Source organism: Lycium barbarum, chromosome 3 (genome assembly GCF_019175385.1).
Source record: "Lycium barbarum isolate Lr01 chromosome 3, ASM1917538v2, whole genome shotgun sequence".
Classification (NCBI taxonomy): domain Eukaryota; kingdom Viridiplantae; phylum Streptophyta; class Magnoliopsida; order Solanales; family Solanaceae; genus Lycium; species Lycium barbarum.
In genome coordinates, this window is record NC_083339.1 from 21,230,423 (window position 1) to 21,254,433 (window position 24,011).

Sequence of the window (24,011 nt, forward strand, 5' to 3'; positions counted from 1 at the left end):
AACTAAATCTCATGCATATTTGGTAATATGTTAAACTTTTTACTAAATATTACAGTACCTTAGATTACTGTTCAGAGCTATAATTAGTCCTACTTTTTCCTATCCCATGACAACACCTAATAATATTAAAATTCTATAAGACGGAATGAGCAATATAATACAAATAAACACAATAACAAATAAATAAATGTGGTAAAAAATTAATACAACATTTAGAAAAGTAATAAAGTACAAAAAAGTAAAGCAAAAGCAAATAATTACCTCCTCAACATGCGCTTTCTGATTTGAACAGTTGATTAATCACAAATTTTTGGACAGAATTGATCTCCACCTTCCAAATATTGAAAGTTTTATTTATTTATGGAGAAGGTTTCTTGAGCGCAATGGGTAAAGGAGAGACCTCAAAAAAGGGGTGGGCAAGAGAGAGATATCATCATTGAAGGTGTCTTGAACACTATGAGCCTTTAGGTCTGAAAGGCTGTTTCACTTGTCACATCAGAGCAGAAAACTTTATTTTTTAAGATTCTCTAATTTTTAAAATATACACTGAAGGTTCTTTACGATGAATGAGCCTTTCCTCAAAGTTTGAAACATCAACTGAAAGCTCATGGATCACAAAGCACCTTCAGTGTAAATATATTTAACAAACCGTTTATTTTTAGACATGAAAATAGAACACTGAAGGTGCTCTACGATTAGTGCGTTTCACCATTTTGGTCACAGAAATTCTGACAAAGCCATTTATTGGATTTGTCCCTAAACGGATACCATTTTGGTCAAAAATTCGATTCCAAAAGCTGAATGGTACATATGACATAGGTCTGTAGCCACTGTACAACGTAGAAACAGATGATTAATGGACTCTGAGCTGTTCTGCCACATGTAGCATCTACCAACCAACTGAAAATTCCTCCTGCATAGGTTATCCTGGGTCAGGATATCAAACCATGAAGAGGCACAGAATATAGGCTAGTGATTGTAAGGCCCCAATTCTTGACTGGCATCTTTGAGGGCTGTCCAGGAGAAGCATATAACTTTTTGTGGGAAGTTGGGAAGTTTTGTCCTCCATCTCACTTCCATCGCCCGAGCAACTTCTTCTGCATAGACTCTAACAAGAACACTATCAAAGCAATAGTCAGCAGCTTGAATATTAATAATAATTTGTTGACCGATCAAAAGAAAAAAACATAATCAGCAGCTTGAAAGGGTCAGTTCAATATTCTACAGTAGAAATAAACTCTAATCATGTTAGTTTTAACTTTTAAGTGAAGTATATTGTCATGAAAGAGGTATGCATAGCACAGGTTGATTATATTCTGCTTCTCTTAAAGCAGCGATATATTTTTAAGATTGTATATCCAAAAATATGCTGAGTACCGCCGCACCAGTGTAGACAATTAATTCTCTTGAACAACTATTAGATGTTGGCACAATTACTGTGACAGATTCATAATTTTCACCGAGAGAAGTCAAAATATAAAGAAGTAAACATATGAAGAAGACAAGGGGATTCAACATATAGCATATACAGATTAAAAAAATACCTATCTACACAGTAGAATTTCCAGCGAAGAGGTGTCAATTGACACCCCTTGGACAAGTGTGGCTCCGCCACTAAGCACAAGAAGATCTAAAAACTGAATTTCAGCTAAAATCATAACTTAAACAAAGCACTCCGAGGGAAGAACGCTAGTTCCGTCTCCAACAACACCCAAAATCACTGTTTTATTCCACACTTATGTGATGTGATTGACGACACACTTTAAAAAGGACCGTAAAATGTGGAGTCATGGAATTATATATATATTGGACGTGTGTCACAAATAAGAAAAGAAAAGAGCAATTGATGCTGAGTGGGGGAAACCAACTTCTGCTATAGCTTATAAATAATGGTTTAACAGTGAAAAAAAAAAGGAAAAAAATAATGGCCTGACAGTGATAGGGCGTTAACAATTTCTTAATGCATTTGCAAGTGAAACATATCAACTTTTGTTCTATTTGAGAGGTTCTCGAAATAAGATGCTACAAATGAGTAAACTTGCAACATTATCCTCTTAATTTCCTTAATCTTTTCCTCAGTTTTTACTATTTTAAGAGCTATTCTTTCCCATCAACTGTCCATTGTCCAAACAAAAAGCCAAAGGTTTATGTTCCTGTTCTTTTCAGTGAAGTCCTTGTTTCTACTCCTTCATGATTCGACAGAAAAGGTTACTTGAAATGCTTCCTCCATAAAAGAGAAGTTTCAGTCTTGGTTTGTGCATCAAACACTTTGTAATCGCCAAGTACAGCAACCTTTAGATGATGTGAAGGCTTAACAGATTGGAAAGATTGTTCACAAATAAACAAAGAAAAGCACTTTGCCCTCTTGAGCGTTGATTGCAAACAGATAAAGAACGTACGAGCTTCTCCTAAACAAAGAAAGGTATTCCTAAACCAGCAATTCCCTTTCTTCAGTCTTTTTTTTTTTTTTTAAATGTTTTTTTGATACCATGATGTCCGGGGCACCTTGCGCACACCTCAACTAATTCCACGGAATCACCTAGTGTTTTGTCTCTACTGAGATTTTAACCTCTTCACTCTTCAGTCTTTCTTCGCCTTTTCTCTTCATTATTTTCCTTTTTTGTTTGGAGAGGAGGGTGGGGGAGGAAGGAAACATTGTACTACTTGGCCCATCCAGTAGTCCTAGGGATTTCAATCTTCTGAGATTTTAAGCCTAATTTCTGAATTTCACAATTATAGCAGCACTTGTTTCTTGTTCAAGTGAGCCCGGACTCAACATCTAATAAATTTTCAATGTTTACTTATAGCTTCTTTAAACTGGAAAATATGATTACTGTGGAGTTGTTTCTGATGTTCCTTAAGCCATCACTTTGCTTGCCTTCTAGACTAGTAACACAACCACATAAACCCAGGAAGTTGCCTCCAGCACTTATATTACAGCAAATGACAAGAAAAAAGTGTTAAACGTGCTTTTCAGTTTATTACTTGGAGAGAGACCAGGAAAGAAAATAGAAAAATCCACCTGCTGGAGAGACAAGTACCAATAAAAGGAATAGGGAATACTTCTAATTTCATATAAAAGCGACATGTAAACTAAAAGAGTTACTTTGTGTTGAAATGACTCATCATCACTAGCAGCTGAAAAAAAGAATACAATGCTTACAAATCTCCTATGCATCTTGTTTTCTAAGGAATAGGGTATAAATCATGTCAAAGTGGAAGTATGCATGAAACTAAGGTAAAAAGTTACAAGCTCATGTGTACACAATGTAGCTAACCAAATGATACGGCAATTTAGAAACCAAAGACATGAATACATATAGCATCAAGTGCAACAGTAGGCTTACCTCTGATACAACTATCCGAACACCCTTGGATTCCATTTTTTATTGATAAGGGATGCCCAAATTCACCAATAAACCAAATTTATTCCATTACATGGTAGCATAACACCTTTCCACATTGTTCTTGATCGATCAACATCGTGTCCAAAAGGGATCAACAAGAATCCAATTTCAGGTAATTGTCATGATCATATTAACCTTTTGCACGTTGTTCCTTGATTGATCAACTTGACATCCAAAAGAAATCACCAAAATACACAATTCATTTCATTGATGATCATTGCAAGCTGTAGTTGGACAGCTCAAAAAGATATAACAACAACAACTATGCTCAATCTCAAAGTAGATCAGGTTAGATTCTAACTTTACTCTGACTGTCAACCTACTACAACCCATAGAGACGACAACAATTATGCTCAATGTCATAATAGCTCAAGTTGGCTTCTAATTTTACTATGATCATCAGCTTATTGCAACCCTCTCCTCTGTTCGGACATGAAACAGGCAATGTGAGCTCATATATACCAACACAAAAATAGCAGTTAACAGGGTCCTGAGCATCTGAAAGCTCTCTTAACGCAAGTCGAACCTTAAAACTGATAGGCCTTCCGAGTCAATCGATTCACAGCTACAGTTCTTCATGAAGCCTTTCCCATAAAAGTACCTACAAAACACGGTTACGCCAACGAAACTGATTATTATTGCCGATATAGTGTCCCAACCACCACTGCATTGACTCAAAATCTGTAGAGATGCGAAGCTCACAGCTCGGCACGTTCACAAATTCAAAAACAGCACCAAAAAACTGCGGACTTTGCCACACCTCAATCCTCTCAGCATCATCTCTAGTAACAAAAAGCCTATCTCCAGCTCCCTCAATCTACTTTATGTTCCTTTGATTGATCAACTTGACATCCAAAAGAAATCACCAAATACAGAATTCATTTCATTGATGATCATTGCAAGCTGTAGTTGGACAGCTAAAAAGATACAATAACAACAACTATGCTCAATCTCAAACTAGTCCGGGTTGGATTCTAACTTTACTCTGACCGCCAACTTACTGCAACCCGATAGCTCAAAAAGATACAGACAAACCTCTGGAACCGATCTTTCATGTTATGTTATATTATATGTTCACAGCTCCACAGGATCACAAATTTAAAACAGCACCAGAAAACTGAGAACTTTGCCACACCTCAATCCCCTCAACATCTTCTCTAGTAACAAACAACCTATCTCCAGCTCCCTCAATCTTCTTTATAATCCCTCTTTCTTTATCCTCCACTTTATCCATATAATTCCTTCTATACAACCCTTCATGCAACACCCTTTCCCTCTCCTCAACATCACCACTTTCCTTTTCTGCCATTCTCGACCACACTTCCAACTCTCCACCTCTTCCCACAAACACCTGTTTTCTATAACAATGAATATTCAAACTACTACTCCCACCACCCCCATGCCTCATACACGGATTCTTCTCTTCCAAATAAACCCACGGATCATCGCTCAATTTACGCACATCCGCCACTGCCAAATCACCCGATTTCGAACAAATCTTGAACATTGTCATATCCTCAAGGTCAAAGTCAACATCAGCAAACGAATCCCCAAACCTACTACTCCTACCCGACCCAGGCTCATTCGCCTCCCAAACAACATGCCCGGACCGGGGGTCCCACAACCTGACATAACCCGAATACCCAAACGCTCCTGCAGTAACCGAAACACCTGCCACAACATTAATTTCAGACAAAAATGTCAACTTTCCTACAACAGTTGACTTTGCTGAATTCCCAGATTGTCTCCCCAACTCATGAACAGCTCTCAACGTCGATTTATCGATACAAAGAACAACATTTTCTCTATGTTGACACTCGAAAGAAGCAAAACAAGAACCCGGCGAGTCAACGATAGCGTTGACTTTCGCCTTATAGATCCTCGGGTCAGACGGGTCGGTCCATTCGACAGACCCGACCCGTCTCCCATTAGCCAGGTTATAAAAATGGAGCCCCGACTCAAACTCCGACCCGACACCACACAATTCGGGCCCAACCTTCTTAATCTCACTAATATAATCAAGATGAGTCCGAACAGTCTCACTATGCGCTAAGCTCCAATCATAAACCGACACCTGTCCACCATGAGCCACCCAAACAGACCCATCACTATCAACGGCGTTAAAGTCCGTTACAACACCGTCAGACGAAGGACGAATAGTTGTGAAAAGTGAAGCATCGATGCCGTTGAGATGACACGTGGCGAGTGAAGATCTGAGATTTGATTCGATACCGTAGTAAAGAGCTTCGTCTATGAGTTCTTGATTTGTGAACCGGGTTTTGGAAGTTGATGGGAGACGGTTAGACCGGAGAAGTGATAAGAGTGCTGAGAATATTTCTGGGTCACGGTCTATGAAAACCGGGTTGTTGGTGGACCGGTTTGATAAAGCGGATAAGAGGGAATCAGGCCCACCGGAGCGGAGTGTGGATACTGTTGTTTCGAAGAGCTTGCCGCCTACGTTGAGTTTTATGCGATCGCCGGTTTGAATGGTGGTACGTTGTGCATCGTTGGTTGTACTGTTCTCCATTGATCTGAGATTTTTGGAGAATTAGAGATGCTATGAGGAAAGGTTTATCTGATCGGTTGACCGAGTCACGTTTGATCATTTTTGGGTGTAACATAAATAAAGGGTTTATAGCATTTTTTGTCCCTTAGTTAATGTTAAATTTAAATTTTAGTCCTTATGTATCTGACTAAGTAAATTAAGCCTTCAAATAATTTTATTGTGCACTTTTGATCCTTTTTAAGGTCTTTCGGTAAGAGCCTCTATACCTCCACCAGGCAGGGGTAAAGTCGGTGTACTCTCTATCCTCCTCAGAATCCACTTATGAGATTATACTGGGTGTGTCGTTGTTGTTGTTTGTTGCACTTTTGAACCTTTTTCGCGTGAATATTTAGAGATTTACTACAATTATTAACCACTAGTGTACATTTTGTGCTTCGCGCGGTTTGAAAAAGTTAAAATGCAATTAAATCATAAATCATAAGAGAAAATTAATCTTTCTAAATCGAAAATCTTTTCATGATCGGAGATTGTACGTTGTGCAGCGTTGGTAGTACCGTCCTCCATGATTAAGAGATTGGAAAAGGTTGAACTGATTAGTTGACCGAGTCTCACTGAGCTACTACATTGTGCGGTTTTATCTTTTGATTATATTTTGGATGAAAAATAAATACAGGGTTAATAGCATTCTTTGCCCCCCAGTTAATGCTAAATTTTGATTTTAGTACTTAAATTTTATTTTTAATTAATTAAAATGAGCACTTTTGATCCCTTTGCTCGTGAATATTCAGAAATTTGCTACTCCCTTCATCCTAATTTATGTGATACTTTTTGCTTTTTAGAGTCAATTTGACTAAACTTTGAAGCTAAATTGAGATTAACTCAATATTTTAAGATTAAAACTTATATATTTGAAAATTATATGAAAAGTACTATAAATTGCAACTCTTCTCATATCAATTTGGTAAAAAAATACATCTTAAAATGTTGGTCAAAATTCATGCAATTTGAATCTCGAGATGCGAAAAGTATCACATAAATTGGGACAGAATGAGTGTAATTATTAGTCATTTCACCACTTAATTACTTTTAGGTTAATTTTTTGTTGTTAATCCATATTTGATGTAGTATAGTTCTAAAAATAATGCCAATGTAACATACTTCCTACATGAAGCCACCAAAAACACATATCTTAAGTAACTAAATATTAAATATGCTCTTTCAGATATTGTAAGGACTATAATCAGAATTTATCAATAAATTTGGGGACTACAAGTGCTATTAACCCCATAAATAAATAAATAAATGTGATTGCTGTTTAATTTTTGTTTTATGAGGCGGACATTACTTTAAAGGGCAACTGAGACAAAAACAAAGGAAAAGGAAAACTGGGTTCGTAATACAGTCTTCATAATACAGGTTTGAACTGATTAGTTGACCGAGTCACCGAGCTGCTTTTGTGCTGTTTGATTATTTTGGATGAAATAATAAACGGAAAAGGTCCAAAAATACCCTGAACTATTGAAAAAGGCTTATAAATACCCTCCTTCCACCTTTTGGTCTAAAAATACCCTTAAGGTTTGTTTTTGGCTCAAATATACCCCTCAAACTAACAAAGTTAAAGTTAACTCTTTTAAAAAGCCAAATGGCATTTTGTGATTGGACACATATATTATTTAATTTAAAAATTAAAAAATATGAACAAAACTGATTTTTTTTTTGCATTTCGTGAATTAATCAACGAATTTTTTTATTTTTTTTTGCATTTCGTGAATAAAAAAATGAAATAGGAAATTATAATTTTTTTTTTGCATTTCGTGTATTGAAAAATGAAATAGGATAAAAAAATTAATTTTGTTCATATAAAAACAAAATTGGAAAATATATTTTGTCCAATTTTCCAATTTCGTTTTTATATGAACGGAAAAAAAATTATCCTATTTCGTTTTTTAATACACGAAATGCAAAAAAAAATATAATTTCCTATTTCGTTTTTTTATTCACGAAATGCAAAAAAAAATAAAAACAGTTTCGTTCATATTTTTAAATTTTTTAGTTTTTAATTTTTAAGTTTTCACACAATTTTTTTTAAAACAAATATGTAAATTACGGAATTTTATTAGTGGCAATTTTTTTTTAAATCTGGAATTTTAAATTACTGGAAATTTATTATTGGCAATTTTTTTTTTAATTTGGATTTTTTTTAAATTACGGAATTTTATTATTGACCAATTACAAATTGCCATTTGGCTTTTTAAAAGAGTTAATTTTAACTTGTTAGTTTGAGGGGTATATTTGAGCCAAAAACAAACCTTAAGGGTATTTTTAGACCTAAAAGGTGGATGGAAGGGTATTTTTAGACCAAAAGGTGGAAGGAGGGTATTTATGAGCCTTTTTCAATAGTTCAGGGGTATTTTTGGACCTTTTCCGAATAATAAATGGGTTAATGGAGTGACATTTTTGGTCCCTTATTTATTGATGAGTTTCAATTATGATCCTGGTGATATTTAACGAGGCATATTTTACTTTTAATTAATTGAAATGTGCAATTTTGATGTTTTTGCTTATGAATATTTATAATATATACCAAAATTATTAGTCATTTTAAAAGGTCCTTCGGAAACAGCCTTTCTACCTCCACGAGATAAAGATAAAGTCGGTGTACACTCTCCCCTCCCCAGACACCCCGTATGGAATTATACTGGGTATGTTGTTGTTGTTGTTGTTTGTTGCACTTTTGATCCTTTTGCGCGTGAATATTCAGAAATTTACAATAGTTATTAACAACCAGTGTACATGTTCGCAAACAATGCATATTTTCAAGAGAAAATTACGGACATGCACTGTTGGCAGGCTCTTTTCGATAGACTATGTGTCCCAGACTCCTAGTCTATTCGAAATTATCTTTTTTAAAAAAAAAAAAATTGTAGTTAATCGACGGACACGATAAATTTTGCGCAAAATGATTTTTTGGTAGTCTTCATTTGTATTTACACGGAATGATTGCACGAATTTAATTTTTGACAAAATCGATGTAGACCGTCAGTCGTTTCGCGCGGTTAGAAAAAGTTAAAATGCAATTAAATAATAAATCATAAGAGAAATATAATCTTTTTAAATCGAAAATAATTCTACAACTTCTTAATGATTCTTTAAAAAACTAACGTTGAGCTTTTAAGCGATTGGAGATGATACGTTGTGCAGCGTTGGTAGTACTGTCCTCCATGATTGGGAGATTGGAAAAGGTTGAACTGATAAGTTAACCAAGTCTCACAATGTCGTGTTGTTTTATCTTTTGATGATTATTTTGGACGGAAATCAATAAAGTGGTTAATATCACTTTTAGTCCCTCAGTTATTAGTAAATTTTAATTTTAGTCCTTAGGATATTTGATTAAGCAAATTAAACATTCAATTAATTGAAATGAGCACTTTTGATCCCTTTACTCATGCATATTAAGAAATTTACTATTTTATACATTTTAATTTAAGGGTGTGTTCGGTACTGAGGAAAACATTTTTCGAAAAATGCTTTCCAATTTTCTCATGTTCGTTTGGTCAAAATTTTTGAAAAACGTTTTCCTTAGGAAAACAAGTTCCTAAAAAGTAGAGAAAATGATTTCCCTAATCAAAGTAGGGAAAACAAGTCCACAAGTAATATTTCACCAACCACCCAACCCCCAACTACCAAACCCCAACCACTCCCGCAACCCATGCACCACCCACCTCAACCCCCAAACCTACCCCCCACCCTTCGCCCCCCCCCCCTCAATTTTTTTTTCTTTTGTGTTTTCTACACCACCACATCCCTCCGACACCCTGCACCCCACCGCCCCACCCCCCTTCCCCCTCCCCAAAAAAAAAATTGATTTTTCTTCTACCACTCCCGCACCCCTTGCACCACCCACCGCTACCCCCACCCATCACCCTCCCTTGCACCCCCCTCCCAAAAAAAAATTAATTTTTCTTTTGGGTTTTCTACACCACTCATTTTTTTTTAATAATTTTTCTTGTTGGTTTTCTACACCACCACGTCCCTCCCCCCCCCCCCCCCCCTTCTCAAATACTTTTTTTCTTTTTTCTTAAAAAAAGTTTTAAAAGTTTTTTTTTTTTCACCCCACCACCCCCTCCAAAAAAAATAAATTTTTTTTTTAAGTTTTCTTTTTGATTCTCTACATCCAACCCCTCCCAAATTTTCTACTTTATAAATTTTTTTATAAAAATTGAAAGTTTGTGTGGTTAAAAATTAAAATTTTTGGAGGGGGTGGGTGGTTTAAAAATCCAAAAAAGGTAACTTTTAAAACTTTTTGTAAGAAATATTTTTTTTGGGGGGGGGGGGGGGGGGGGGGGGAGAGGGGAGAGGGATGTGGTGGTGTAGAAAACCCAGAAAAGAAAATTAAAAACTTCAATTTTTTTTGGAGGGGGGAGGGGAGGGGGTGAGTGTGGTATGGGTCCGCGCGGGGGGAGGGGGTGGTGGGGAGCGAGATGTGGTGGTGTAGAAAATCCAGAAAAAAAAAATTTAAAACTTCCAAAAAAATTCCCGGGGGAGGAGGGGGTGGAGTGGGGTTAGGGATGGGCATGGGGTTGGTGTGGTATGGGGTGGTGGGGTTGGGTTGGGGTGGAGTTGGTGGGGCTTGGGTGGGTATTTTTCTGAAAATGTTTTCTACCAACCAAATGAACATGAGAAAATAAGTAAGAAATTTACTTATTTTCCACTACTCAAATGAACATGAGAAAACAAGTAGAAATTCACTTATTTTCCAAGAACACATTTTCCTTGGAAAACATTTTCCTCCATACCGAACACACCCTAAGTGTCTTACTTTTCTTTTTGGTCTATCTCACAAAAAAGAGTCTCTTTCTATATTTAGTAAGTTTTCCAATTCTGACATTCTACACGGCAAGTTTAAGATCACAAGATTTAAAAAACTATACACATCATTAATTTAAGACCACAAGATTCAAAAGTCTCCCTTTGTTTCATAAACTCCGTGTCTATTCAAACTAAAACACTTAAATTGGGACGGAGGAGTGAAATTATTAATCATTTCACCACTTAATTGTGTTTTATGTTAAGCTTGTATTGTTACTCCATATTTGACGTAATCTATTTTTAAAAATAGTTTAAATATATCATACTTCCTATATAAAGGGATCAAAAATACACATTTCACGTGGGGCTGGGCATAAATACCGAAAACCGAAAAATCGGACCGAATCTAATTAATTCGGTTTTTCGGTGTTCAGTTTTTCGGGTTTTCGGTTCGGTTTCGGTTTCAGTTTTTAGAAATTTCGGGGTTCGGGATTTAGTGTTCGATTTTTTCGGGTTTTCGGTTTAAACCGAAATTTTATGTATTAGCCATAAAGTATTAAATAGTCCAATCTTTTTATTTGGGGATACATTTTGGTGATGAAATGTCTTGATTTTGCAGATGGGTTTTAAAAGTTTGTACCTTGTAGTTTTGCTTATTCATTTCTCTTATCTTTCTTAATAGATCTATTTATGATGGAATGTAATGGTTGTGAGAGATTCATGAGGTGGATTTTTATTTTTTTTATTTTGCTGCTTCACCATTTGATTTTGTAATCTAAATCTTTAGAGAATTAGAATACAGTGTATGTTCTTTTTATCTCCTTTCGTGTGTTTGAAGGCATCTTTTTCAATTAATTAAATGTATGGTTGATCAAGTTATACAATTGGTTTTTTTGCATGTTCATCCACTGGACTAAACTAAGACCGGGCAGACCTTGAGGATCCGTCATGCATATCAAAAAAATCGAATGGAAAAAATCGAAACCGAACCGAACCAAACTTCAAAAAACCAAAACCGAAAGAACCGAACCGAACTAGTTTTGTTCGGTGTTCAGTGTCCACCTTCAAAACACCGAAACCGAATAGCCGAACCGAAGTTTGACAAAACCGAACCGAGGAACCGAACGCCTACCTCTAATTTCAAGTAACTAAAGGTTAAATATATTTGTCAGATATTGCAAGGACTAAAATTAAAATTTATTAATAATTAGAGGACTAATAATGCTATTACCCCATATATAAATAAATCTGGTTGTTGTTTAATTTTGTTTTATTAGGTGGAAATTACTTCACAGGGCAATTGAGGCAAAATGAAAAAGTAAAATTGGGTTCATAATATTCTTTATTGATGAATTACAAATATTCTGCAAATGCAAATGCTCAAATGCATAGATGTTTGTTTCAATCAAAAGCCACCATTATGTTTTATTCTGATAATTCAGAGACTGAAATCAGCACTTTGGACTGTGCAAAACATATATGAAGATATCAGGCAGCTTCAAGACATCTTAGATGTAGTTCACTTTTCTTTTATTAGAAGGAACAAAAATAGGTGTGGTCATCATCTAGCTAGTTTTTCGAAGACTTTAATCGATACAATTTCTTGATTTCTACATGGCTTGTACATGAAACTCATGACTCTTTTACTTTGTTATCAAATGAATGAGTAGGTCAGCTTTTGATTAAGAAAAAAGGTCGGGATTGAGGCAAGACACATATCAAAATGCAAAAAGTAAAGATTAGGAGAAGTTGGACAGAGTGTTTTACTTTTCAGACATATATCATACTCCCTCCATTCCAATTTATGTGATATGTCTCACCTTGCACAAAGTTTGAAGGCTTTTGAAATTTGTGGTCTAAACAAATCTTGAACATCTGTATGGTTATAAATAATTTCATTAAGGGTAAATGGGGAATTTAAAAGTTTATTTGTTTTTAATTATAGAAATATGACAATTTTCTTGGGACAGACTAAAAAGAAAAGGGTATTATAAATTGGAAGAGGAAGAGTATGAGTTAGACCTATTAGGTCTAATTATTCTTTTAAGCTTACAAAAGCTCCAAAAAAAAAAGAGGAATAGGTATGTTTAGTAATGAGAATGTCAGAAGAACTATTTTCTTGAACACTTACAGAATATACAAAAGTATAGAATCAATTACTATCATACAAATCATCAATATTCGGTTTTCTCCCAACTTGTTTAATTCTGAAACTTGGAAACGAAGCTCTAGGAGTGATCAGTGTTAGGTTCTTCAGTTCGGTTCTTCAAAATTTTGATCAGGTACTTCGATTTTCGGTTCTTCACTTATATATACCGAACAAAAATTAGTTCGATTCAATTTTTCTAGTTCTGTTTGGTTCTTCGATATGAGCCTAAAATTGTATAGGGTAAAAATCAACATGACACATGGCAGGTTTAGGCATTGACGCGTGGCAAGTAAGATTAGTTGCGGATTCGGATTCGGGTGAAGACCCGGAGATGGTTAACCGCACATGACCGATATAAGTAAACCTATCAACTTGCTACGGACAAAGAGGAGTAGTTATTTATATCAACTATTACATATCCGGTCCGAATATGCAGCCAAACGTTACTCCTTTTCTATTAAAGGCCATTTCTTATTCATTTAATGTACATTAAGAGTGAATGATTCTCAGCCCTTGACCCCTGAATTCACCCCTATAAACGGAACCCAATCTCAATATTGAAAGGGCATCCAATCTACTGCTTAACAATTTACACCTTATTCATTTAGCAAAATATTAGCAATCTCATTTGTTTTACCATCGGTTACTCACTGTTCTTCAAGGCGTGAAGTCGTCCCGAAGACATTCTCATTGAGAGATTCCTCCAAGCTCAAGTTATCCAAGCTAATTTAGCTTTATTATTGATTTCTAGTTACTTGATTTTTCCTTATCGTTACTTTGTCATTTTCATTATTATTGTTAATTACAAAAATCAATCCACGTATCCTTTAAACCACTAACCAATTCAACTATTACTTTTTAGGGTAAACAAAAAAGTTTCCTCAGCAACTAACTCCTAACTCCTAAAAAAATATTTCCTCAGAAACTAACTCCTAACTCCTAAATACAACAACTAACACCTAAGGCAAAACTCTAAAATGCAGCAGATTAAGGCATTAAGCAAAGCCAGCAAATACCTAACTCCTAACTTTGTATGCATAATGCAATGTTGCCTGGTCTGCTAAGTCTAGTCAATTTGTGGACTCTGTTGACATTTTCCTGCCATGAGCTGGTTTAGAAACATCTCTCATTTCTTATTCACTATAATATATGTGTTGTCTTGTGTATAAATTTTTGATATGTTCATCGCCCTATTATTTTACATCTCTTTCCCTGGATATCTCGGAAATGATGTCCAATTAGGTTAACTTAAACCACGTGAGCTTGCATATGTTAAGTCTCGATACTCATAAAATGTGATATTAATTTAAGTAAAACTTTGTGTTGATGAAAGGTTGATGGAGGGTGAACCTATTGGTTCTTTCAACCTTGTAAACCCGGGAGAGTTCACCATGTTAGAGCTTGCCGAGGTAAGTCGTATTATTGATGCATAATGAATTAGTTTTGGTCCTTTTGTTAGAATTGTTTATTAAATGTGGACTTAACATTAACTTATTATTACGTTTTAGCAAAACGGGTTGAATGTTAATAGTTGGTGGATAAGACAGACCGTTTATTTATGTGGATTCTATGATGGGCTCGAGTCATTTCATGTAATAGTTGTGGGCCGGTAATAATGTAGGCCTGTTGGAGACCGGTGAGCCTGTAATGAAGAGGTTATTAGGTTTCACTCAAACCTGCGCTTTCACTCAAAATAATAAAGATATTCGGTGAGCATGTAATAGAGAGGCCACTAGGTTTCACTCAAACGTACGCTTTCACTCAAAATAATAAAGATATTCACTGTAATATTTCCTCATAAGTTATCCCAATACATAAAGTCTATTCGAAGTTCTTTTAACCTTATTATCAGCAAAGTAAATCAAAAGAAAATTAAATGTTATTTGGAGTAATGAATAAAGATTTTGTCAGATTCCCATCGTTTACACCTTAGTCTTATTTATATATTTTTATGGTTGTCTTATACATAACTAAGAGTGTCAAACGGGCGGGGTGAAAATGGATAAGCTTAGACTCTCAGGGGAAAAAAAATTAAAAATTTAAAAATAAAAATTGAAAAAATAATTTAAAAAAGAGTTAATCATGTTTTGTAGCTTTTACACTTCTGAACTGAGGGCAGTTGATGGGTCATTTTGGGTTGATGCTTTTTGATGGATCAATTTGAGCTAGCCTAAATCAGTCTACCTTCAAAATCACTCTAGCTCAAATCCATTAAAGCTTAGACAGGTTGAACGAGTCAAATGGGTTTGGGCTAATTTTGTCACCCCTACTCCCGAGACATCAAATGATGAGAGACCTGCTCTTCATGAAACTGTGGTTTCCTTTGTCACCTGATCAACACGTGGGAGACAAATGTTATTTTCAAAAATAATTTACTGCGGTATTTGGTAAATTTAAATTTATGCATCAATTCAAATCAAAATTGATAGCCAATCATTAACCGATCAGTCTAATTAATTAGGTTGATTGGAAAGACAAGGCAAAACGTGCAAAATTTCTCAACAGGTGTTTAGTCAAATTATTGCAGCAAGGCTCGATCAAATGAGTTATTTTAAACGACCAAATGCACCAGATTTATTAAGCAACAACTAGGCAACACCAGCATTAACTGAAATGTCGAAATATCGAGATTTTAAAATAGAGTACCCAATTGAATACTGAAGTTTTTTTTTTTTAAATTATCGACATCAGACTGAAAAATCAAAATCGAAGAACCAAATTGTATACATGGCAAGAGATAGCTCGACACGTGATAGGATGGTAATGGAGCACATGGCATTTGAAGGTGGAACGTTGCTATTCGTTTCATTTAATTAGAATGAGAAACCCCGGATCCATCCGGAGCAAGCCCACCGAGGCAATTGTACCGGATCATTAATGGAAGAATAATGTTGTGTGACCGATTCAGATTCGAAGCAAACATTACAATTCAGAATTAAAGCGGCATTTATTACCCATTATTACAATTTAATCACAGCTTAAGAGCTGATATATCTGTACTATAAAAGGAGCCTAACAACCCTTGAAAAGCATCATCGAATAACACTTACTAATATCAATTACTTACACTCATTTACATAGCTCAGCCTTAGCAATTTGTTTACTTAGCCATCCTTTTTTGCACCGAAATACTTTGCAAGGCTAGAGCTCATTATTGTTCAACCAGAGGGATTCCCATTAGAGAATTCATTCTAAGGATCAAAGAAGCCCAGTCTTAATTATTTCATTACTGCTTTATTTCATATTGATTTTATTTAATTGGTTTCTATAATTGTCATAGGCTATTTATTCACTATTTATAACAAAGCAAATCACATATCCTTTAAACCACAAACAAATTCAACTGTTAAACAGTTTGGCGCCCACCGTGGGGCTAAAGATAATAGTGATATTGTTTTGTTGCTCTAATTATTTTACTTATCACTTTTAAATCTCTATCACCAGATAAATCTTGAAACATGACAAACACTGAAAACCAAGTTGATGGAGTGTTGAATAACTAGGATGATCATGAGAGAAATCCAGCAGCTGGAGAGGATAGGGCGAGGAACCAACAGGCCCTCATTTCACCTCACGGATCCAAGCACACTGGAGATGATTTGATCCCTAATGACGATCATGAAGAAGAAGTGGTTGCGAAGGCGGACCCAGTGATAGCACAAATAATGGGCCTGCTGGAAAAAGCAGCAGAAGGCTATTGCGGACTTGCAAGCAGGGAGAAATAATGCTGGAGTTAATCCACCCAATGCAGAGGCAAACACGGAGAAGGCAGTGGTGATGTCGTAGCAATGGCGCGGCACCTGAAGTTTTACAGTACCTAGAGGCTCTTACTAGTCGGTTGGAGAAAAATGAGAAAGAATTAAATAGCCAGTTGGATCGAAATGAAAAAGAATTTAAGGCGTTCAATTCCCGGATATATCAGATTCCAGGAGCCCCACCAGTACTGAAGGGACCGGACTCAAAAAGATATGTGCAGTTTCCATACCCGCCGAGCGCAGCGCCTAAATTAATCCCAAAGAGGTTCAAAATGTCGAATCTGCCCCAATATGATGGGACCACGGATCCTCAAAAGCATTTGATACCTCGTACACATGTTCCACTAAAGGAAATGATATGCAACCGGATGAAATTGAATCCATTTTGCTCAAGAAATTTGACGAAACATTGTCCAAAGGGGCAATGACTTGGTGCTCGTTGCTTCCAGAGCATTTGATCCATTATTTCGAAATGCTTGCAGATGCCTTTATCAAAGCACATGATGAATAAAAGAAAGTGTTAGCAAGGAAAGCAGATATATTTAAAATTTCCCAAGGCGAGGACGAGTTGCTCTGTGAATTCGTTATAAGATTCCAAAAGGAGCGGATGCTGTTGCCGGTTGTTCCCGACGAATGGGCAGCGGAGGCATTTTTCAAAGGATTGAATCCTAAAAGTTCTAGTGCCTCGTTAAAATTAAAAAGAAAACCTATTGAAATTCAATGCTATAACATAGGTAGACGTTCATAATAGGTACGAGTCAAAAATTCGGGTGGAAGATGACCAATGAAGATTGCCGGCTGGATCAACTGGACGGAGTTGGAACTACGACCGGCCAAGAAAGAATGTTGATTATGATTCCAGATTTGGAAAAAATAGATATCAGCCGTATGGTCAGCAGGAAAGGCCTCGCTCGAGCCAGAACATAGTCGGAACAATCAGTATGAAAGACCAGTTTTTGATAGGAAGGGTGACTTAGGTCAAAATAGACGAGGACTACAGCCTAAGACAACAACAGTTGATTCTGTTACAAGTAGAACAAAAATTCCAAGGTTGTCGGAGTATAACTTTAATATTGATTTGGTGGAATTGGTTGCCGCGGTAAATAAGATCGATGGTGTGAAACGGTCCAGACTAATGAGATCAGATCCAGGACAGAGAGACATGAGCTTGTTTTATGATTATCATGGAACTCATTGACATCGAACGGTTAAATGCTGACACCTCAGGGATGAGGTAGCATGATTGTTGAAGGACAGTCACTTAAGAGAGTTCATGAGTGACAGGGCCAAAGATAACTATGGAAAGAATAAAGACTTAGTCGAGCAAGAGCTTCAGACTGAACCACGTCATGTTTTAAACATAATAATTGACGATCCCAAGAAAATTGAATAAGTTCCAGAATGGGAGCAAATTATTCTTTTGATCAGCATCCAGAAAAGAAGGTACACCTGGGCACCGAGTTAGCCCCGAAGCTCAGGTTTGATTTTCTTAAATTTCTTAAAGATAATATCAATTGTTGTGCTTGGTCCCATTTAGGAAAAACAGGGATTTTGTCAGAAGAAATATCTCCGGTTGATGAGGCGGCAGGTGTTCTCAGACAAAAAACTCTGGAACTTAAGCGAAAGGAGGTGTTATCAATAGGGAACAAAATTATAAAGGAAATTTCACCTCGTCCCAATGATCTGGTGATTTCTGCTTTGATTAATAATTGTGTAGTTTTCGGAGTGGCAGTTGTTCCTAGAAGTGCGGTGAACATTATTCAATAGGGAGTCATAGAACAGTTGGCAGCAATGGGTGAAATTGAATTATCCAAGAATGGAACCATTGACTTAGTTAAACCTAGAGTTGTAGAATTGTTGGTAATCAACGGAGGAGGAGGAGAAAGGAGTACAAATTTCGAGTAGTAGATGGATTCATAGATTTTAAGGTTGTATTGGGAAAACCTTAGATTCAAACGCCGTAACCTCGGTTTCGCTCAAGCGATTGAAATAAGCGATAAATAGAGTGAGATAAGCGAAGGGTTGTTTAGTTGGACAAGACCACAGGGAAGGAATTTGTGCCAAATAGTTGCAGGCCAAAGTAGTTTGAGGTAAGTTTTTAATTCTTTGAATGATTCTTTTCAAGAAAATTTCAGCATTTATTGTAGGAGCAGAGGGGTATCGGTTCCCATAAAGGATTGAGTCTGGAAGGGTTCCCAGCAAGGATTGAATCCGGAAGAAAGGGAAGATCACACGGTTATCTGGAGGACTTAGAGAACACATGCTGCACTCTTTTTCCCTTCGTCTGGTTTTTATCCCTGAAAACAAAGAAAGGGTTTTTCCGATAAGGTTTTTAGTCAGGTAGCAACGCCCGTGTTACTTTGGATGAAAAGTCAAAAATGATATCAAAGAGTTTTCAAGAAAAGCGGCCGCAAGAATTTTCAAATTCAAGAGTTGTAGCAACGACATTAAAAGTTAGATGTTGTAAGAATTGGAGCTATTGGCCAAGCACTAAGCTGGTTAATCAAAGTTTGTACAATCACTATGAATTTGTTTCTCAAAAGCTTGATTTACAGCAAAAAGAGAATTATATCGGTCAAATAGACTTTTCAAGGAAAACTTTGATTGAGAGTTATGCATACTCGAATTATATACAAAATTATGAGTTTTCACTTAAAGCAAATAATGCCCAAATGAATTGGAGACGTCTTGTAACGACTCACTTGGTCGTTATAGTCTTTTCGACACCTTTTTGACCTTTTCCCGAGCTTGTTAGCTCACTTTTGACCTGAGGGGACCGTTAACATGTTTCTCGAGGTATTTAGATATTATTTGGGTGACTTTTTGGGAAATCTGGGCTTAAAGCAAAAAGAGTTGGCTCAAAGTTGACTTTTGGGTAAACAGACCTTTTTCGAAAATGCATCCATTTCGAGAGGTCCGGATGGTCATTTAAAACTTGTGTGCATAGCTGGTTCGGTTCTAATACACTTGGGTGCATTTTGGGACTCGGGTTGGGAAGTTGGATTGAGGTATCGGGGGTTGACTCCATCAACGAGACCTCCGTTGGGAATTCCAAGGCAAGGGGTACGTTCGTAGCGTATTTTTATGTGTGTCTGCATATATGGTATGTGAGCAGATGGCCTCAAGAGATAGTCGGGATTTCGGTTTGGGTGATTTTAGAAATTCTGGTGTCTGGTGCCCGCTATGGCGACACCAGAACCACAGCAGCGGCACCTCTATAGCAGTTGTCAGGTCGCAGAAGCGGCCAAGTGTATTTTCTGGCTGACCATCACAGCAGTCTGAGTGTCCGTTGAGGCGTGACCGTCGCAGCGGTCCGTTGTCATGGAAGCGTTATCGGGCAAGTTATTTCATTAAATGAGTATTAAAAGCTCTAAGTCCCTTATTCTTTATTATTCCGACTTTAGAGTTATTGAGAGCATTTCAAGGTGATTCTTGGGAGAAACTCTTGGTGGTAAGTTCTTCTATTTTCTTTGCTATTCCATTGTCCTTAATCACTTTAGGATTCCATTATCATGATAGTTTCTTAAGGGTTTGATGATTAAAAGAGGGTTCTATGAGTTCTTCTTTCTAGGCTTCTAAACCTTGATTTATTAATTGGGTTAGCTTATTTAAGCATGGAATTGATGACTAGTGTAACACCCCGTATCATTAGAGCTTTAGTGGAAAAACTGACGGGTTGGACGTTTTGTGAAAATGGTTGATAAGCTTACTTTGGGCAGCCATAACTCCTTGATTAGTGGGGAATTTGGGAAATTACCTTGAATGAAAGTTGTAGTACGTAGAAATACCTTTCTAACGATATAAGGACCAGGCCAATCAGAGGTCGGAGCAAGGAGATATGATCGTCTAAATATGGCTAATAGTAAGGCACTTAAAATTCTATAGAATCGGCTAAGTTTTCGATACGTCTGCCTTCCAGTTAAATTTAGTGAAAATCTATTGGGAATTTGAGGAAACTTAAAACTTGAAAGTTGTAGCCCTTTCAAATATATTTCCAACGGTATATTGTGGAGCCCAAACAGAGCTCTGTACAAGAAGTTATGTCCATTTTACCGAACACTGCACAGAACCAACACACGTCGCTTTTCAGGGCGCGTGCGATGACCCCGCGTCGCGGGCCAATCGCAGAAAAACACCCTCTCTGAATAGTGACCTGCAGGGGGTCGTGCGCTTCATGCGCGACGTGGGCCCATCACATAACAGGTCGGGTTTCGGGTCAAAAGTTGGGATTTCGCGTTTTAAGTTATATTTAAGTTTAGGGTTTATTTTCCTAACACCCCTAGTCACGAAAAATTACCCTAAAGTCAGAGAGAACAAGTCCCAAGCCTCAAGAACCCTACAAGGTAAGTTTTATCATGATTCTAGATTGAATTCAAGTTCCTAATCGCTTTCTAACTTGAGTAAACCCTTCTAATCGATAGAGTTGTGAGTGGAACATTATTGTTGGGCGTGGAAACCCTAGAACTCGAATTCAAGAGGATTGAACGTTAAAAAGGTAATGCTTCTACACTCTAATCATTCATAATAGTGAATTGATGAGTTCTTGGGAGAATAGTAAATGAGTTTAGTAAAGAGAATTACACGAACTATAGTAGGGTTTTGGATTGTTGACTTGAGATTGTTATAATCATATGGGTGATGGAGAATGATGTTAATTACACCCAATTGAGATTGTAGAATTACCTAGAAGTAATAGAATGGGAATTGGGTGAAGAAATCACCATTAATGGAGATTGTGGAGCTTTATGCCCACTAAGTATTTGATAAAATGCTTAGATGACTAAAAGCATGGATATTATTGCTAATATAGAATCCCTTTGACTTGTATTGATATAGATCAGAGTTGAAAGGGTTGACGAACATTGTATTACGCTCAAAGGCTGGAATTAAGGTATGTGAGGCTAACTATCTACGTTAGGGAATGTTCATGATTCTCCCTACGCCTCATTCTTCATACTTGTCAGTAATTTGACTCAGAATACAGTTTAGCCCAGTTTTATGATATGTTGTAGAACTGTTATCTTCTAGGGTTGCAGTTACAGAATTCGTTCATGGCTATCAATTTGAATATCATGAAATCAACACGTAATCTTTATAGGCTTATGTATTGTTACCACATAAGTCTCAGTTTAGAAATTCAGTATGCTCAGAAACAGTCAGTGTTTTCAATTCAGTCCAGCATGTCTATTTCAGTTCAGCATTGTTCATTGTTGTTATGGTCTCAGTCCTTATTAATTAACCATAATTATACATATGTGATTTTGCCCGAGGGCACAACACAGTCTTGTGTATACGTATACATGGTCGAGGCCATTGACTGACGCACTACTAGGCCGAGGCCATAGCGTGCATTTATTATTGGGCCGAGGCCTCACATGTACAAACACAGATAATACAGATGATTCAGATACATAGCAGAGAGTATTCATATCTCTACTTCCTTGCTATTACAGTTACAGTTATCAGTTTCAGTTTCAGTATTTTATTGCTTCAGTTGCGTTACATACCAGTACAATTCAAATGTGTTGATGTCCCTTTTTATTGCTTGGGGGCCTGCATCTCGCGATGCAGGCAACGATATACAGGTTGACGACTCAGCTGTTTAGGAGTGCACGTATCAGCTACTGGTGAGCCCCAAATTCCTTCGGGGCGTTGTCAGCTATCTAGTTAATTCAGTTTATAGACAGCTTTATTATTCAGTACTCTTAGAGACTTCATAGACACAGTTCAGACAGTCAGATATTTGTTATGTTAGCCTTGTAGACAGTTATATTCAGTCATTCAGTTGTTTTGGTTTAGCCATGTTGGCTTCTTTCAGATATGTTCAGATTGTCTAAGTATTTCCGCATTATGATATTTCAGTCAGACTTTTAGTTAATCAGCATGTGTTAGTTTTATTTTATAAATTAGTTATGTTTTGGTATCACATGTTGATTCAGCCAGCCAGTTGGTTCGCTCGGTCACATGTAGTCAGGCACCGGGTGTCGTGTTACGTCCAGGCCCAGGTTTGGGGCGTGACAACTAGAACCTATGATTGCATGATTCTTCCAGCTAATTTATGGGATTAGAAGTTAGGGTTTATTCCCAAATTTAGGGGTTTTGCCTAGAATCTGAATTTAAGTAAATTGTTTGTTCTCATAGCTTGTAGTTGATGGGAATTGATCACCTAGAGTGTTAATTTCATGTTGCAACCTTTAGATTCCTAATTTCCCCTTTCTAGTTCATAAACCCCATTCCATAAGTTGGGAATTTGGGTCTTGAATAGAAGTAGGATTTGATTGATGTTCTTCTTGATTCTAATTTCATGATTTGAATAAGCTTAGACTTTCATTATCTCGAGGCTCGAAGGAAAGGAAAGACTAAGGTGTGATTGCTGGAGACTTTGTTATTTGGCCTTCCAGGTAGGTTACGGTTTACCCTGTGGTGAGACTTCGATTAGCGAAGCATATATTTAGGCGATATTATCAGAGAATGCATGTAAACCTTCGGGTATGAAGTTGGGTTGGATATTTCCTTAGGTTGGGCCCTGTTGTGTGATTTGGGGCTAGCCACCCCGTTGTATTGTGACTTATATTGTTCTATTGTTGTTGACTCGATGTCACGGGGAAATAGTAGATATTGGTGACTAGTGATATATCTTGATGATAATATTGTATCACCTTACTTGTTGTCGTTGAGACGAGGATAGTGATTCTATTATGGCATATTGTGTAGCCTTTTATGGATATTGTTGGTGTGCCCATGCGTGGTACTTTTGATATTGATTTGATTATTGACATTGAACTCGTACATTGTGCGTATTCTCATTCTTCATGATATACTGTTGATACATTGATGATATTTAAGGAAACACTGTTATGAGCTGGGCTAAGTTGGATGAGAGTGACGTGAGGATTGATGTCCGATGTTTATCCCGAAATTGAGGTATGAGTGTTGGTAGCGATTGTCGAGGTTGTTGCCGGAATTGTGAGGGTACATGGACTTCGCTGGTCCCCCAAAGGTTATGCTGCCGAGATGTGATGTTCCATCATCGGAGTACATGTGTACGGTGCATATGCATTGCATTCACACTTCATACATTATTGCATTGCATTGTACCATGGCTTCTATTATGATATTCTTGTGATTTATTTGTGGTATACTGGTTCGGATTGAATGTACTGAGACTTGGCACATTTGGGTTTAGATGCTATAACATAAGTGATGACGTGTACTTGGTTACTGGCTCGTGATTGACTTATGCCTTGTTTATTTACCTGTTTATCTTACTTTATTGCCTTGATATATGTTAGTTAATCTTAGTCGGCCTATGATACCTACCCATTCTTGTTATTTGTACTGACCTGCACTTGCTGCATTCTTTTATGAATGCAGAGTTCCAGATG

The 24,011-nt window shown here is 36.8% G+C and overlaps 1 protein-coding gene across 2 annotated transcripts; it reads right to left on the reverse strand.

Annotated features, from left to right (window-relative positions):
• Positions 1 to 726: 726 nt before the first annotated feature.
• LOC132630718 (protein ENDOPLASMIC RETICULUM-ARRESTED PEN3) lies at positions 727 to 6,012 on the reverse strand. 2 transcript variants are annotated; one of them, XM_060346284.1, is made up of 2 exons: positions 3,348 to 6,012; positions 727 to 1,108 (listed from the first exon to the last, which is right to left on the reverse strand). In XM_060346284.1, the coding sequence occupies exon 1, from the start codon at positions 5,932 to 5,934 to the stop codon at positions 4,498 to 4,500; it is 1,437 nt and encodes a 478-aa protein (XP_060202267.1). In that variant the 5' UTR covers positions 5,935 to 6,012; the 3' UTR covers positions 727 to 1,108; positions 3,348 to 4,497. The 2 variants fall into 2 exon arrangements, with proteins under 2 accessions (XP_060202267.1, XP_060202266.1); XM_060346283.1 differs by having other exon boundaries at positions 727 to 1,120.
• Positions 6,013 to 24,011: the final 17,999 nt, after the last annotated feature.

Excerpts from the sequence above, each read along its gene's own strand:
- LOC132630718 (XM_060346284.1), bottom strand. The coding sequence starts at position 5,934 with ATGGAGAACAGTACAACCAACGATGCACAACGTACCACCATTCAAACC.